Source organism: Dermacentor albipictus, chromosome 7 (genome assembly GCF_038994185.2).
Source record: "Dermacentor albipictus isolate Rhodes 1998 colony chromosome 7, USDA_Dalb.pri_finalv2, whole genome shotgun sequence".
Taxonomy (NCBI): Eukaryota; Metazoa; Arthropoda; class Arachnida; order Ixodida; family Ixodidae; genus Dermacentor; species Dermacentor albipictus.
In genome coordinates, this window is record NC_091827.1 from 82,540,289 (window position 1) to 82,557,229 (window position 16,941).

At 43.2% G+C, this 16,941-nt stretch overlaps 1 protein-coding gene across 1 annotated transcript in view; it reads left to right on the forward strand.

Annotated features, from left to right (window-relative positions):
* The window catches only part of LOC135908737 (endothelin-converting enzyme 2-like), a 38,493-nt gene extending 21,581 nt beyond the window's left edge, over positions 1 to 16,912 (forward strand). The window contains exons 5-7 of the mRNA XM_065440588.2: positions 1,549 to 1,980; positions 3,871 to 4,053; positions 16,197 to 16,912. Coding sequence (XP_065296660.1) covers positions 1,549 to 1,980; positions 3,871 to 4,053; positions 16,197 to 16,385 — 804 coding nt within the window. The 3' untranslated portion in view covers positions 16,386 to 16,912. The remainder of the gene's footprint in view (positions 1 to 1,548; positions 1,981 to 3,870; positions 4,054 to 16,196) is intronic.
* Positions 16,913 to 16,941: the final 29 nt, after the last annotated feature.

Genomic DNA, 16,941 nt, shown 5'->3' on the forward strand with positions numbered 1-16,941 from the left:
GTTATAGCGCCCCAGCAGACATACTGTAGCATGTGCCGAACTGTCTGATAAACGAATACGTGGAATATAATTAACCATTCCATTGACAAATTGTCTTGCTTTAGAGATGCCAGTGAGTTATTATTATATGTTTTGATTTTGTATACGAAGTAAATTTGTTTCGTCACGTCGAACGGAGGTGTGAATACTTGTTCCGCATAAGGAACCTCGCTGGTAGTTCCAAATATGATTTTTATATTTTGATTCAATTATACCCAGCGCGACTGCGACTGAGCCAGAGACGAGCAGCGACACGAAACGTGGAATGTATGCAAAGAAAGGTTCTCTTAAAAACAAATGGGTATGCATTCACCAAAAATAGGAGAACCCAGCAGGTTGCCCCTAATCCAGATCGCTACAGCTATCGCCTGTCTCAAAGAACCTGCGTTGCCTACGGTCATTAAACACATCAGTCCACTAAATGCTGTCTCAGTGAAAGAAGCAAGTGAACCTCGCAAAAGGGCGACGTACGTGCATCGTGCTCCTTCAAAAAAAAAAGCTAACGCAATACAGTAGAAACACTAGCACTCGGTGAATAATTGCAGCACCACATTTTCCTGTATCAATTATTGGTACGAAACCTTACATACTCTCGAGCGTCGGGCTGGTAGTGGTTTGTAGAGTGTAACAAAATATCTAGCAAAATAACAGTACGTAACCTTGGCCCAGCAAGAATGCGTCAGAGAAACTATTATACAACATAAGGCACTCGTGTGCGTCGACAACTGCTGGCGTCATGGCGAAAGACCATGCCAGTCTTCCGAAGTCCAACAAATACAAAAATGATGGCGCATGCATTCATAGGAGATTAATGACATCGTTAATGTGATTGCCAATATTTTATATATTGGTTCGATTACGCGCAGCACCAGATAAATCTTAAGTGACTTTTTTGCCATTGAAGAGGGGTACATACCCAATGACACATGCCCGGTAAACCAACTTGGCTTGAAATGTGTTTCTTGAAAAATGTTACATATCAACGAACGGAATTCGGCATGAAGAAAGTTCATTTACCACCAAGGCATACCCACTGTCACATACCAATGGCACAAGATGTGGTGAAAGATCCTTGTTACAAACGTACACTCCGCAATCTTAATGTAGTCCAAGAAAAATCCTCTATCTCTTTTAATCGAGAGTAGATGTAAGCATGAAATGGCTACCAGAAAACAGCTTGGTTGGAGACGATACTAGCCACAATCTTAAAATGGGTGTAGCGCATGTTCGCGACGCCACACCCCACCATGCCATACTAGGCACTCGTCCATATGGACGCAATAGTTTTCTGTCACAGGCAAAACCTCATTGCAAGTCTTGTCTCGGCCAAACTACAATTAGCGGTGCGCCTGACGCAAAAGTTATAATTTAGAGTTAAATTGGCCCTTTGTTCGGAAGCGTCGTGCGCTACCTTAGGAAATGCAGCAAATCATTCTATACGATGTGCGTAAAAGGTCCAAACGATTTGCCTGCTGTTGACAAGCTTCATTTGACAATCTTCTTACGCAGGAGGCTGCCAATAAAACGTGGGCCATCTCGTGGCTCGACAACGATACGAAAAAAATTGCCGTGGCAAAGCTGAAGAGCGTACGCACAGTTTTGTGGCCTTCCGACCAGTTCCTCACGCCGGAGGCACTTCACGAAGTGTACGCAAACTTCACCTACAGCGCCTCGTCGTTCGCGGAGTTCTGGATCAAGACGCGTCGCAGCCAGCGCCTGATGTTCGGCTCCCAGGCAGCCGAAGAGGAGATGTTCCTAGACGACAGCACTATGCTGCCGTACGTAGACTACAAACGCGTGCTGAATCACCTGACCCTTTCCATGGGAGCACTGGCACCTCCTCTCTACTGCAAAGATGGCACGAATGCCATGTTTTATGGAGGCGTGCTGTACGCTTACGCTCGAGAGCTCATGACAGCCATAGACAGCGATGGAGTTAAGGTAAGGGAACTGTAGATTTGACTAAATTTTTCCTTGCGTGGATTGATGGTGCCTACTAACCATGGTGGCCCGAGCAGGCGACTGTCGTAGAATGTATGTGAGAGCAAAACTGCTTCTCTTTGCTTTTTCCGAAGGAGGATGGCTTCTGGTAGCTGCAGAGGCATTGTCTCCCGCCTCAAGTTCTTGAAAGGAAACACCTTTTATAACATTCTTAAGACCCACATGACTCAAAACGGATGAACCACAGCCAGAGTGTGTAGCTTTGCATATTTTCGTCTACAGGGGCGTCTTATCACCTACGTGGTTCTGTGCCCCGTTCATGGCGTTCCCTCTTGTCCATTTAGTTGTACGATAGCGCGCTATAGGGATGCACAGCATTATATTATAACTGCTGCAAAGTAATTCAACTTTTGATGTCAGTGAAATTTCCGTTAATATAAACCATGTGCTGATCTACATCTGCAGCTCGCTTCATTTGAAAACTCGCAACAGGACGCTCTTGTTATATCTTGACCTCCTCATGCTTGAATCCTTTCGTAACGTGCGGTCATTGTTGCCAGAAAATGATTCATCCAGCTCATCAGCTGGAAATTCATTGCCTGTTTTTTTTTCGAATGTTAGAGATTCTGTGTTCATTTTCTACATTGTCGATAAAACTGCAACGCTCGGTCCAGAAGTCTTCATTTGTGTATGGCGCCCATGTTTACCGTTCGTAATTGTTCGTTAGAGCTTAATTCATAGACACCTGCTGCGTGTACATTAATTTATCTGATTATTCGTGCAAGATTTGGAAAACTGGCGTCGACTACATGATAGCCTGTTCCTCGATACGCAGTCCACTTCAAGTTCACCGCCAAACCGCTTAACTCCTTATCTTATCCTCTTCTGAACTGAGAAGCTCAGAGACATACCCGCCCTTTAATGCTGTTTTTAGTGTCGAATGCTATACTATAAATGAGAAGCCCAAGTTTTTATGCCACGGTTACGCTAGGCCATGTAGCATTGTAGACGGCACAGTTCCTGACAGATGGAGTCGGATACAAATACCACCGCCCACGCAAACAACACGCACTATGCTACTGCCAAGAGCCACTCGTGACTGGATTCAATGCTTCATCGCGGAATGCTCGCACTTTGGAATCTTCTAAAGCCCATGATTCACTGCCCGTTTTTTAGCTGTGACAGGCTTCAGGCTCAGTAGAGTGCGTGTGGCTTTTGGATGAATTTAGAACGCGAAGTTTCTTTCTAGCACGTAAGTATATAAGAACGAAGTCCCAGGCTGCCGTAACGCCTCCCGTCTGAAAGAGTTTAGTTGTAGCTGCTGTGTAAATATGCAAACGCTGCCTCTATGTCTCAGGAGATGCATTAAATGCACACATGAACAACTAATTGCACATTGAGCAAATAATGAAATGGCATAACACAAAGGGCGCACATGAATAGGAAGATTACTCGCACACGGTAATATACGCGTACGCAAACTTATTTTATTGTCGACGAAGAACGACGCGCAGGCAAGGCAAAAGTAAATAAAAGACAAACTCAAGGTTAAGCTATCCGTAATCACGTGGCCGGTGACTCAACCGCTGACCTTAACGAAATGATACTTAACGATTGAACTGTAGGTGCCATTATCACCGCCTACCTAATACAGAATTTGCGGTACTTTACAGGCCGACAACTCATTTCACAGCGTATATAATCAAGCATGAAGGCAGCTGCACGAGGTTGCATATATAACCTTATGGCGCATTGCTCTTCAGAAACATCATTATGCAGCTTCTTTGTTGTTGGATAGGGTATAAGCATCGTGATAAGGTATAAGCATCGTTAATTCCTGTTGATGCGAAAGTGGTATCGAATGAAGAATGAGCTAATTGCTTCTTGCAGTTCAACCCTAAAGGCGAGTTCGTGTCGTCTTGGTTGAGCCACAGCATTCAGGACACCTTCGAGCAGCGAACGCTCCGCTGCCTACCTGGAAACATCAGCATCTTCCCCGATGTTCCCGCGATGGAGGTGGCGTATGCAGCATTCAAGCGACACCACCACGAGAATAATAGCCGGCTGTCTGAGGTGGGTAGTATTGGGGAAACAGCACAGCCTCCAACACATGCAATATATGCCTGTCGGATCACCGTGGAACCTCCGTCGCTTATGGCGGTGCGACTTAGGTAGAATGAGAGTAATTGCATTTTGCGCCAGAGCGGCAAACTTAGCCGACCCCCTATCACGTACCACTGGCGGCAGAGGACAAAAGTTGTCAGTGTGATAGGAGCAACCAAGTTTATGTGAAACGGTAACATATGATATTTGTTTGGAATTGCAACCACAGCAAAAACATTCCTGTTATACTGGTTGCTACCATTCTCTGCTCGATGCCCATTTTTATTTTCCCAACACCTAACATCAAAAATGGGAAAATCGTGTTTAAAATACATTGTGCGAGGTGCGCCATCGCTGTAGTTCCAAATACGGATGCTTCTCAGTGATTTGCACATGAACCGTCAGGCACAGGATATAAAGGGGTTAAGCCAAGAGTCTCGTACATGCGAATGGCAACGAGGTCCAACTCGAAAGGTTTAGCGTAAGCCAGCCACATCTTGGCATCTGGTTAGGCTGTCCACACATATCAAAGAAACCTTCCCATATCTATAGAAATCTGAGCAACTTATTCTTCAAATACAAATAACGTGTATAGGTTGTTCTCAGATTCATCAGAAGTCCAAAGATACTTATTGTTTGCCATTTTTAAGAAATCTCCCCAAGACTGTAAACGCTTCACTATATCCGATTTTAGTACCTGTCAACACGTATCAACGAAACCTTCCCAGATCTATAGAAATCTGAGCAGCTTATTCATCAAAAACGGGGAACGTGTACAGGTTAGTTCCCAGATTCATCGGAAGTCCAAGCATTCTTACTTGTTTGCCACTTTTAGGAATCTGTTAAGACTGCAAACGCTTCGTTCTATACGAGCATAGTACTTTGATGATTGGTCGCACTACATGTATGATCCAACATGGTGCGCCTGATTTGCTGCGGCGGCTGTAGTTTGTACGACGCTTATTTGTTTCCTCAATAAACCGCACTAAGGCACCCGCTGCCGCTGCAGTCCCAGAAACGTTGCTCTGGAAATGTGCTGAATTGCTTCTCTCCAGTACAGCGCTTCGAAGAACTTTGGATGTCAATGCGCAGTGTGCTTCGTCATACGCAAATACTCCTGCCAAGAGCTTTTCCCAATTTCTGCACTTGCACTTGCGGAAGCTTGTAAATATATTGTGCCACTCCACCTCCCTGCGCCTACAATGAATTTTCGAAGCTGGAGAAACGACTTAGAAAAGCTGACACAGTGCATGAGTAAAGTGAAAGCAAATTTGCGCTGTGAGCGGAGTCATGTATACGGGAATCTTGTTTTGTACATTACTGACGCACATGTGCCGCGAAATTTTTGATTGTTCTTCTGCAATATTTCATTACCACTTGCTGCTCTGATTTTGCGAATGTTCTGTTTTTATGTGTTTGAGTGTTAGCTGGTTCATATCATCATGTGAGAAAGGCGTGACACCCTATGAGAAATGACCGGGCCGGAAGCGGTGTTGATTCAAAACAAGTTTCAGCATTAGCAACTGCATTCACTCATCAACATCATAGAAAGCAGTTTGACAGCGCGTGCTGATTCTATCATACACCGAAGAAATTGAGTTTCATTCCCGCAGACCGACAGCGATGTCGCTTATATAGATGTGTTGTTTCTTTGTAGTTCAATATGCCTCCACTAAGTCACATGCCCGGCTGTCCTTGGTCTAGTGTAGTACACGGACATTATGGCTCTGCTCGCTCGTTCAGGAACCTCGTTCCATGACCAAATGGCAGTAGCCTCATTTTTCGGAAAGGTTCAGGCCCTCTTGGCTTTTTATAAACGCAAGGGCGTGTTCGGCCAATATAAACCGTGAATACCACGCAGGTACTTTGTGGTGTAGGATGCGTTTTGCCCCACAGGGGCACGAGCAGCAGCACAAAAGGGACGGGCGAAGGCTACCTGGAGTGTAGAGTGCCGAGAAATCAGCAGACATCATGTACGTCTGAACCTCTTTCTTGCCAGTTTTGAGCCACATTCTGCCCAGAATGAACAACGTGAAGCGGAATGAAATAACCGAACTTACAAAAAAGAATGGGGTAAGAGACATCGTACGAAAAAAGATACGTCAGAAAACTAATACTGTTTGTAAGATCTGCAAGCTTGGGATGCTCACCGCTGCAAAGACGAGCGCTGTAGTAAAAAAAAAGGTGTGTATATTATCGTGGCGCAGTAGCGAACTTCAGTAATTGCGCCAATAGTAAGCGTAAGCCGATTCACAGAGCTTAAACAGCCGTCGCAGCTGCCGGCGTAAGACGAAAGTTTGACGATAAAGGCCGATCCACACGACGGACCAAATTGCTCTTTTGGACCGCGGTCCGCGCATCACGTGATAGGACGTCAACAGTTCGTGCGTACCGCCGTTGGCCCGCGCAAGACCGCGGCCCTCGCGGTCCAACAAATCGCCGAGGCTTTTCCCGCTTCCGTTTTGGCGGCGGACCGCATGCAAACAGCAGCGATTTTGGCTTAGCCAACGAATGTTGTCCGGCAACCGAGTGTCTTCAGCCAAACCCAATCTAGTTTTCGGCTCAGCAAAAGCCAGTCAAGCCAGTCGTTTCATGTCCGCCGTTCGGCCTACACGTGCGTGCAGCACATATATTTTTTAAACACGGTGTCCTCTTGGAGTGACGAGGAGGTTTTTTTTTCATCTTGTATGCCTCGTTGAGCAGTTCCCGGCTTTGTGGGACTCGAGCCGGAATGATAACAATGATAACACTCTGGCCGAGAGTGTAGCTGGTTGGTCCGCTCTGCCGTCTGCTATGGCGGTCCGCCGTGTGGATGTGCTCTGCGCCGGACCGGACCGCGGCGGGCCGTGACGTCGCATCACGTGACCGATCGGCCCGCGGACTTGGTCCGTCGTGTGGATCGGCCTTAACCGAGTAGTAGTCTTACCAACCTATCTTTATCTGCGCCGCCGAGCTCACGGCGGCAAGCGTGTGAGTGCGCTGTAGCGGCTGATTGGCGAAAGGACAGAACAGATAGCCAAGGATGGCGCATGCTTATGCTTTTGTGGAATGCTCAGATTTGTCTTCTAAAAGTGCGCAGAGCAGTTTTAGTGCTTATTTCTATTGATCGCACCCGGCTCTGGAGGGCAGTAGAAACATTATTGGTGTGCTGCGAACTTCTCTTTTATGTCCGGGGCGTAATTCACTAAGCTGCGCTGTTAATATGCAATATTTTAGCAAATAGGCTTTGCTAATTAAAAAGATTTCGCGCGTTTTATTGTTTCTTCTTGTATGGACATTTATAGCCTCAAAAACGTGTAACGAAATCATGCCCAGACCTATGAGCAAACGAAAGCTCAAATTCGTCAAAAAAGGATGATAGAAGTGCCCAAGACACATCAATGACAAACTTGACTGTTGTGAGGGACGGACATTGCACTTCTAATTGCTAACACCCAATAGAGTGTCAGGAGGAGTAAGAAAAGTGAGGCTATATTGCACGCGTAAGGCAACACAGCCTATTAGATATTAAGCAAAAGTTGGCAGCACAGCATTAGTGTTACTACCTATCAAAGTAGCACACGCTCAGTACAATTATGCACTAAAACTGTTCAGTGCACTTTGAGATGACAAATAAGAGCGCGCCACAAAGTTACAAGCATGTGCTATCCTTGGCTATCAGTTGTGGCCCCTGGCTAGTAAGCCGCAGCCGCCCCTTGCAACGCTTACCCGTGCCAGCACGAACGGCACATATAGACATAATTATCTTCGTAAGACTGCGACTCCCTTATCGTATAAATTTATTTTTGCGTTGGCAGCTACACCGGCCCTTTAGGTTTTGTTAATCGACTTACGCTTACTGTTGGCTCAAATACTATAGATAGCACTAACGCTACCATTGCATGCACAACTTTTTGCGACTACAGCCCTCCTCTTTGCAGCGGCGAGCATCACAAGCTTGCTGAACAAATTTGTCTTACGCCAAAATTTGTTCGTAAGTTTATTTATTTATTTACTTATTATTAATTCCGCCTGGCGAATTCTGCCCCTGACCATCATACATACAAATAGGACGTCTAAGCTAGAGAAATCTTGATTTAGACGACACAAGTGGCAATTCATTGAAACTGCGTTAGCGAGTCGCCCTCTGTGACTAAGACACGTAACTACAGACGAATGAATTTTGTATTGCGTAACATAACATATATATTTTCACCACAGTTGCATATTTAAGTGGTGCATATGCTACCAAATATATCGGAATAACAGCAGCTTCAAAGATACGTATTCGCGTAAAAGTCGTGCAGACGAAAATTCCCATTCCAAACACCTCTCTGTGACAAAGAAAGAAAGTTTCAGGAAGAGCGATTCCCATCCGTGACTACCAGTCTACCACGTGCCTACAATCACCAGCGCTACAATATGGCTACTCTAAATGTTATTTCAGTACAAACTGAGGAAACCGTAGCCCTATATGTGTGAATGAGCAAAAAGACTTAAGTAATCTTAAATATAGCATTTGTGAGTGCATGATCTAGCCTTCATTGATTACCCTATATGTGCTTACTATTGTTAGACGCACCGTGCTTATGTTCAAATTTAACAATTGATTCATGATCGGAACTGGAACCTGAATTTGTTAGCCAACCCGTGATGAAACGAAAAAATACTGTTAGGTGTAATGCTAAGAGACAGGAAGACAGTGGTGAGGATTAAAGAGGAATTACATGCTGTGGTGTGGTGTGCTTTGAAGACAAGGAATAAGATACATCGAGAAGCAAATGGAAAATCTCGAGCAAGTGACGGTTATTCTCGTATTCGCATACATGAGCGTGTTCATACAATTCTAACAGGTTTTACCCTTTTAGACAGTTTTACGCTCGCTGCATAACTCACACGCTAAGGACAGACCAACAAACTTCGGGACGGAGTTTTTGTTCACGTTCTTCTTTTTGGTGTGTTATGGGGAATCTGGGGTGTTTTCTTTCTCTCCTGAATACCAACTTTGCGAGAGTTTTGCGTTGCCTTGGGAGTTTTTTATAGCTCCTTTGAAGGAGATTGCCGCTGGAACCTTTATTGGGATGATGATGATTTGGAATTTTTATGGCGCAGCAGCCGTGCAGACTATAAAGCGCCAAGCACATGTTTTTCGGATTAGCTTATTTCTTGAAATGCGGTAAAATTGTGTAAATGGCCAAGAAAAAATATAAAACATGAAATACGCTACAGTTCTTGTATGATTCTTGTGGCTTTTAAAAAATTTAAGTATCTTCATATGGGACGAGTGGTTCATCACTTAAGAACATGGGATGGATATGGATTCTTTTTCGTAAAAAATGTTAAAATATATTTGCCTCCATTTTTCTAAGCCAAGACATGTTATTAAGATGTGTAGCACTCCTTTATAGGGAACACTGGACGATTCTTTTAACTGCTGCTTTGAACGCCGGGACCATGGACTATGTTATGAGGTGCTTTTGGAGCTTATTATTGCTGGTGTGAACACGAGAGCATCAGGTGTTTCTGTATAATATCAGGAGTAATTTATTGAGCCTCCAAACACCCCAACTGTCAGTGTTTTATGAGGTGCCCTAGGAGCTTCTTAATTTAGCTTCGGCATGTTAGTTTGGTTCATTTGGGAATTTATAGGAGAAGCACTGGGAGTTGTCGGTGTTGCTTGGCTTCTTGGGGTAGTTTTGAAGGAGTCCTTTGCAAAATAATTTTGCTCCTTGTAGGAGTGCTTATGTGTGAATTTGGGAGGGAGTGGTCCCATATTTTAGGCGCTTTGCTGAAGGGAACTCTTGTGCGCAGTTCTAGGAATGCATTTTTCTTCTTTTTATTGCAATGTATAAAAAAATGTTTGGGAGTTACTATCGACACCTTTAAGCAGCTTGGCCTAATTAAGGGAGTTTGAAATAAATGTTTTAGGAGTGCTTTTTGGATCCTTTTCAGATGCTTTCCAGGGAGTTCTGGAAGTTTATTAGGCATATAACGAAGTTGAAAGGAGTTTTTTATGTTTGTTTAGTGCTATGGGTCCCTTGAAAAGAGCCAGAATGTATCACAAAGTAGTTGAATCTCTGGAAATTTATTGTAGTTCTACAGTCAAATGTCCCAGAATTATAGTACAATCCTATTTTTGGCAAAACAAAAGTTAATTGACCAAATCAATTAGATTTAAACTAGCAATCAAGTAAGACAGAAAATTTCACAGAAAGAATTTGATTAAGCGGTGGCTCATACTCAGTCTCATACACTTTCGCATATACAGCACTTGGTGTCAAAGAGGTTCATTAAAAAACTGCATATACACTGAGACCCCAGGGGCACGTATCGAAAATCATCAGTGTTACATACGTATTGCGGCCCCAGGGTACATAAGTTTCAACAAATATAATGAGAGCTTTTCTAACATTCCTGTGTTACGCAGTAGTGTCGGTGAAGAAAGCAGCAAAACTGGACATGAACTAGCGTTTTATTCGGCTAACCTGTGCCCTCAAAAACAGATTACCCTAAAGAAAAAAGGGCGATAGCAGCGAACACATTTGACAATCGTCGGAAATCTTATCTGCTGGTCAAGCGCGTCGGCTTTTAAGCATGCGTCTCAATCATCCCAGGGTAATCGGTAGTGCCCGCGTGAATTCCAGAAAGTTCTACCCACTTCGCGCCACACATGCAATCAATTTATAACACTCGACAAATTTCTGATAGATGCGGAAGTGTCTCACGCTGAGCGATAACATTTTGTAGGCGGGGAAAAGGGCTCGCCCATAAAACCTGAAGAAGCCGACGTGTCACTTGCATCAGAAGGCGCCTCGCGTTATATAACAGACGCAGGCACAAACACCAAAACCGCTCTCTGCACATCTCGCCATCGCATCCCCCGTTGAGCATTTCAATATATTGAGCGTCCCAACTTACCGCACGGTACTTTACTCACCCACGCATTCTCCTAAATGCCCATGGAGCAGAGCAAAGTAAACTATATAACATAATTGTTGCGCAAGCAAAGACAAGTCTCCTTGCTGAAACATTTCCCCACCTGATCCAGCACTTGTACGAGTACTGCTCTGAAGCTGAATTTTCCAAATCACGCAAAGCAGCAATTCAACTATAATTTCGCTGTTATGCTTAAACGTGAACATTTCTATAGGATGTCAAAAAATCAACACAGGAACACTTAACGCTACCCTTAAGCGTGATATTTTCGCACAGGCAAAGAGGCACACACTTAGCTACTAGGGCTGCACACATAAGGCATCATTACGAATATTTTCTCTCCAAAAACACCTAACACCCTGACGACCTAGGTGCTCCATGCAGCCATGTATGCGTTTCAAAAAGCAGGTGTTTGTGCTTTCTTTGCCACCTGGAACATAAGGATCAAGGCACACGAAAAAGCTTGGTACATTGAGATGGCAGTGCATGATAGGAAGGATTCTGACAAACAAAACAATTCTATACTCTTGGAAAAAAACTGATATTATAAGAAGATTTCAACCTAGCACAACAAATGATTTGACAGTGCTGGCTATGTGATTCCCCGACACCAAGTATGTTTTGGTAATCTCAGGTTCTCAGAAAAATGATAGCGAATTACTAGAGTTGCAGACACTTCACACAGAATATGTTGAAAACTTCACATCATGTGAGAATTATTATTACCTTTTGGTCACGCTGAAACATCATGACACTCTGAAAGCTGCAAATAGGTTTTTGATGAATGACCACAAAAGTTTGCATAATGTTTTGTTAACTGATATGAACCATTACTGTTTGTCATCGGCAAAATGTACTTGTTTGACCCAGGTTTGACTACAAATAAATTATGAACCTTACAGCTATTTCTGAAAATAACTTTCATCCAGTGAGGGTGGTTTATAGGCACAAGTAATCAGCTGTAAGAACCCTTATTTGGCAGTGACGAAAAGAGCCTATCAATGAAGGAATCTATAGCTGCAGTGGCTAAAAGTTTCGGAATATTCTAATCAACTTCTCATGTCTGCAGAAGGTATTTAATTATGTGATAGGATGCCTAGCAACAGTGACCATGGCAGGAAATCATGAAAACACTATAAAATCAATAAAATGAATGTGCCCCTAATGATATTTTTAATGTGTTGGTTTATACCTGACCCGAATATGTAGCAGCATCAGCAGTAATGCGCTTATCTTTGGGGTGCTCAAACAGTTCGTCGACGTAACATTAATCAATGCAGATCAACATCATAAAGCAACGCGTGGGTACTGGGGCTTTTTCACATGCGCTTGACAAAACAATCACATGAGCATTAGTCCATCTCATTAAGAAAGCATTCTTTGCTTGTCCCAATTCAAGAAACTTTCAGATGTGCAGAATTGTTCAAGAGCCTTTAAGCAATGGGTATGGCTCTAGTATTGTGGATAACTTGTTGCCTATAAATGTTGTGAATCAGATTATCTACTAGCTCAGCCCTTCCACTGAAAATATCATCTTTCCTTCATTTTGCTGAATATGGGAGGGCAAAAACGTTATTCGAGCTGATTGGAACCTATGAATGTAAGGAAATATGATAATATGCAATATTAACATTTCTACGAGAAGATTCCGGGGCCTGTGGGAGATGTGGCTAAGTGAATTATGATGCTGACACAAATAGCAGTTAGATAAAAGATTGCACAACGAAGTGGCATGTAGATTCCACGGATGTCAGAATTCTGCTTCACTTCATTGCTGATAACCCAACAGTTACAGAAGTGATTCGTCCACTGAAAGATATGTTAGAGTCGCCCATAGCTTTTAGCATGCTATTAACCTGTATGCTCAAGAGATTTCGGTTCTTCGAAGACAGACATTTTGCAATTAAATATAAGAGCACAGTAAAATCAGCAAGTGTTCTAGAAATATGCTTACACATACGGTAAAGAAAATGACAAAAAACGAGAATGCGGATGAACAGAACACCAAGGTATCCTGAATGTTATGAAACATGATTAAAGTTTTTTGAAAGAGGAAACACCAAATGCGCAGACTGGATACCACACATCGACTGACCTGACCAAAGGGTGATTACGCACGTAAATTCCTAACATTCATAGCAAAATTTCTCAACACGTGTCATGTAACCGTTTTTGTGGACGATCCACGCACAACATAAAGTTATTGGTTCAAGTAATACTTCCTTTATCCGAGACCCCTGTAGAAGGTGTGCTAATGTAGCTATTGGTTCATCGTAAGGAAGAGGCCTAGCAAAAGAATCATTTACCTTCCTTATACTTCTGAAGTACATGAGTACTTTCAACATTCAGTGTGTTCGACATCTTTTACAATGTTTTATGAGTCGTCCACACCCCATTAACTCCTGAATCTGTCACATTTTGTTACTTTTGCAGGAATTGCTAAGACCAAACCTACGCAGAATACTCCCGGAGCCTGGCATTGAGGCACCTTTGGGTGCCTTTAATGCCTCCTTCTGCAGTGAGTGTTGCGTTCGACAAAGCAGGAGTCGCACTAACGACAGTCTGCAGGAGCATCGTGCGCAGATTCAGGAGTTAATGGGGTGTGGACGACTCATAAAACATTGTAAAAGATGTCGAACACACTGAATGTTGACAGTACTCATGTACTTCAGAAGTATAAGGAAGGTAAATGATTCTTTTGCTAGGCCTCTTCCTTACGATGAACCAATAGCTACATTAGCACACCTTCTACAGGGGTCTCGGATAAAGGAAGTATTACTTGAACCAATAACTTTATGTTGTGCGTGGATCGTCCACAAAAACGGTTACATGACACGTGTTGAGAAATTTTGCTATGAATGTTAGGAATTTACGTGCGTAATCACCCTTTGGTCAGGTCAGTCGATGTGTGGTATCCAGTCTGCGCATTTGGTGTTTCCTCTTTCAAAAAACTTTAATCATGTTTCATAACATTCAGGATACCTTGGTGTTCTCGTCCACACCCCATTAACTCCTGAATCTGCGCACGATGCTCCTGCAGACTGTCGTTAGTGCGACTCCTGCTTTGTCGAACGCAACACTCACTGCAGAAGGAGGCATTAAAGGCACCCCAAGGTGCCTCAATGCCAGGCTCAGGGAGTATTCTGCGTAGGTTTGGTCTTAGCAATTCCTGCAAAAGTAACAAAATGTGACAGCGCACAAATTCTCTGAAAAATGTAAGGATAAAAGTGTACCTTTATTTACAACACCTTTTTCCAAACAAGAAGTCGATCAATGCAATAGCAAACCTCTCCATATCCGGAATGTAAAAATTTATTACTTGAACAATATGTGCTACCTTCGTCATAGATAAAATTAGTAATGCGTGTTACGATGTGTCAATCTATAGTCAAATTTTGTCGCAAATGTGAGCCCATCATACCTGTATGTAATCACTTGTATAATGAAATGAGTTGACGCGCATGAACCACCTTGTGCATTTCATATGTGTCTCACCTTACAGTGTATAAACTATGTTTCGTAATGCCGGTAACCAACTCTTCTACCTTTCAGAAATACTATAAGGGGTCATTTGTTCGTAGAAGTATGATGACATGAAACAACAAGGACACAGATACAATTTCAAGCAACAATTGAAGCATCTGCGCCAACATTGCATTCATAGCGGCAGTCTTGTTATTAAAGACTGCCTGAAATGAAATCGTAAAGGACAGAAAAATTCCCTCAATGAACTTTTAAGACCTTTCTTCTACAAACGCCGTCGTATTAAATTACAAAAAAATGCGTGATGTCTAATATAATATACTCGCTGCGATTCGGAAACGATGACCTGCAACTTATTTATCAATAATGATTGCTATAATATAGAAGCCATGTAGTGAAATAAATCAAATAATATGACGCTGTTGTGATTCTGTTCGCAGACAATGTTTTAGGGACTAACATAATGCATATCACGAGAAATAAAAAACAGCGCTAAACAACAGTACGAGTGAAGGGACACAGACAACAGCGCTCGTTATTCCCTCGTCCGGTTCTTTAGCGCTGCTTTTATTGCTCGTAATCATGAACAAACCAGCCCAAATGCGTACTCATAATGCATATCATATAGTGTTCATAAACTCCATGATTGTCGGGAAAGATGTAGTGACATTGTAATTGCAACGAAGAAGTGGACATTACTGGCAATTGGCGTCAGATCACATTTCGACCTCACATATGTAACACAGGAAAATATACTTTGCGTTAACAGATAAGTGCAAATGACGTGTACGCTCTCTATAGACTTTGCTTTAGGGCCTTAAAGACCTCTTCTTCATGGCAAGTGTTCATTCCACCGCAAATATTTCATCGTGGCGCTCTTGCAATTACTCTAATCAGGGCGCCTGGATTACGCGAAATTACCCAACGAGGTCATTTATCGATTGTTATTATTTCCGATGTTTTAAACTTCTGCGCCAGGTTTGTAACCGTCGTCTGCATCAGAAAATACGCTTAGTAAGTACGGCGTTCCATATATTTATTGAAGTCACAATAATGTAGGCCATTTCAAGGCCGTTAAATAACACCGAAAAATGGAAGCAAAGTAATTATATTGGCTAGGCTGAAACCAGTTGTACAGTGCTCTGCGATTGAAACGCGATACTCGAAGCGCATGGCTGCCAGTGCTGCATGCGACACTGGTGGGAGCTGGGGACACCGAGCTGATGCTTTGTGGCTGGCGTATCATGAAAGCGAGAGCCTTTGCAATTTATTATCATTGGATTTGCTTCCTCAGGGTTCATGCAGCGCTCTTCTGTGGAACAAAAAGCGCCAGCCATCATAGGGTCCGAGTATAGCGTTTAAATCGCTGAGCACTCCACCTGAAAAAACACCACCTCGATGACGGACTATACATTTGCATAGACACTGCTTGTGTTCCCGCAGGATATAGTTGCAAGGTTGTATTTTATTTATTTTATTTCCCACCTGCCTTGCGGCAAATTGCCAGGCAAACAAAGGAAACAATTCTGTATAAGTCAAATATGTTTCAAGTCACTGAAATAACGCTTCATACCGAAGTCAAATTATTTTCGACGCTCATATTACATTAGCATATGTAATTCGTAATTTTAAAAGTAACAAGGAACCTAATTGTAAAACATTTTCGAGCGTTTGCAGGGAATATAGAAAATACAAATTTGTCCTTTTATTCACAGGAACTGACCGAGGAGAAGGTGTTCTTCATCACCACATGCCTGCCTTCCTGCGCTTCGACGCCTGCCGACAACATCTATGGCGGCGACTGTAACAAGGCGGTCATGAACTTCGCGCCGTTTGCCAAAGCCTTCGGTTGTCCCGCCGGTTCCAAGATGAACCCTGCTTCAAAGTGCCCGTTTTTCGATTGAGTTGAAACCTGTTTCCTGCCAGAACTGTTTCTTGAGTAGCGCTTTCTCTTCTTTTGTTGTTTATGTGTGTACGACCTTTCCCTGCAGTACACGTTGTTAGCTCTGATATCACTGCGGCGTTGTGCAAATTCAACGTAAGCCCATCTTTACACTGTGGAGCTGGACTCACCTCAGGCCACTTCACTTGTGAACTGTCTGCTGTGCCTCATAATTCGTTGCAGTACTCCATTGTTTTGCGCACCGTGGATTTTACATGGTGGCCGTTTTGACCGCTATGTGCAACATTGCTGGGCTGCGCTTCATATAAGCGCTAATAGCTGACCACAGTAATGTACGCCATAGCGCTGTCTTATGCGACCATCTTCGGGCGGCTCTAATATTCGCAAAACTGACCTTTTCCTTCCGCAATTGAGCAAAGCAAGAGAGTGATGCATTTTACGAAAAGTACCGTAGTACCCTTTTAACTTTGCTGTGCCGTCGTACTTCTCACCATGGTATTTTCAATAGTTAGCCATAGGCTATGCCCATGTCTAGTGTCGTGGCAATTTCATTTTAA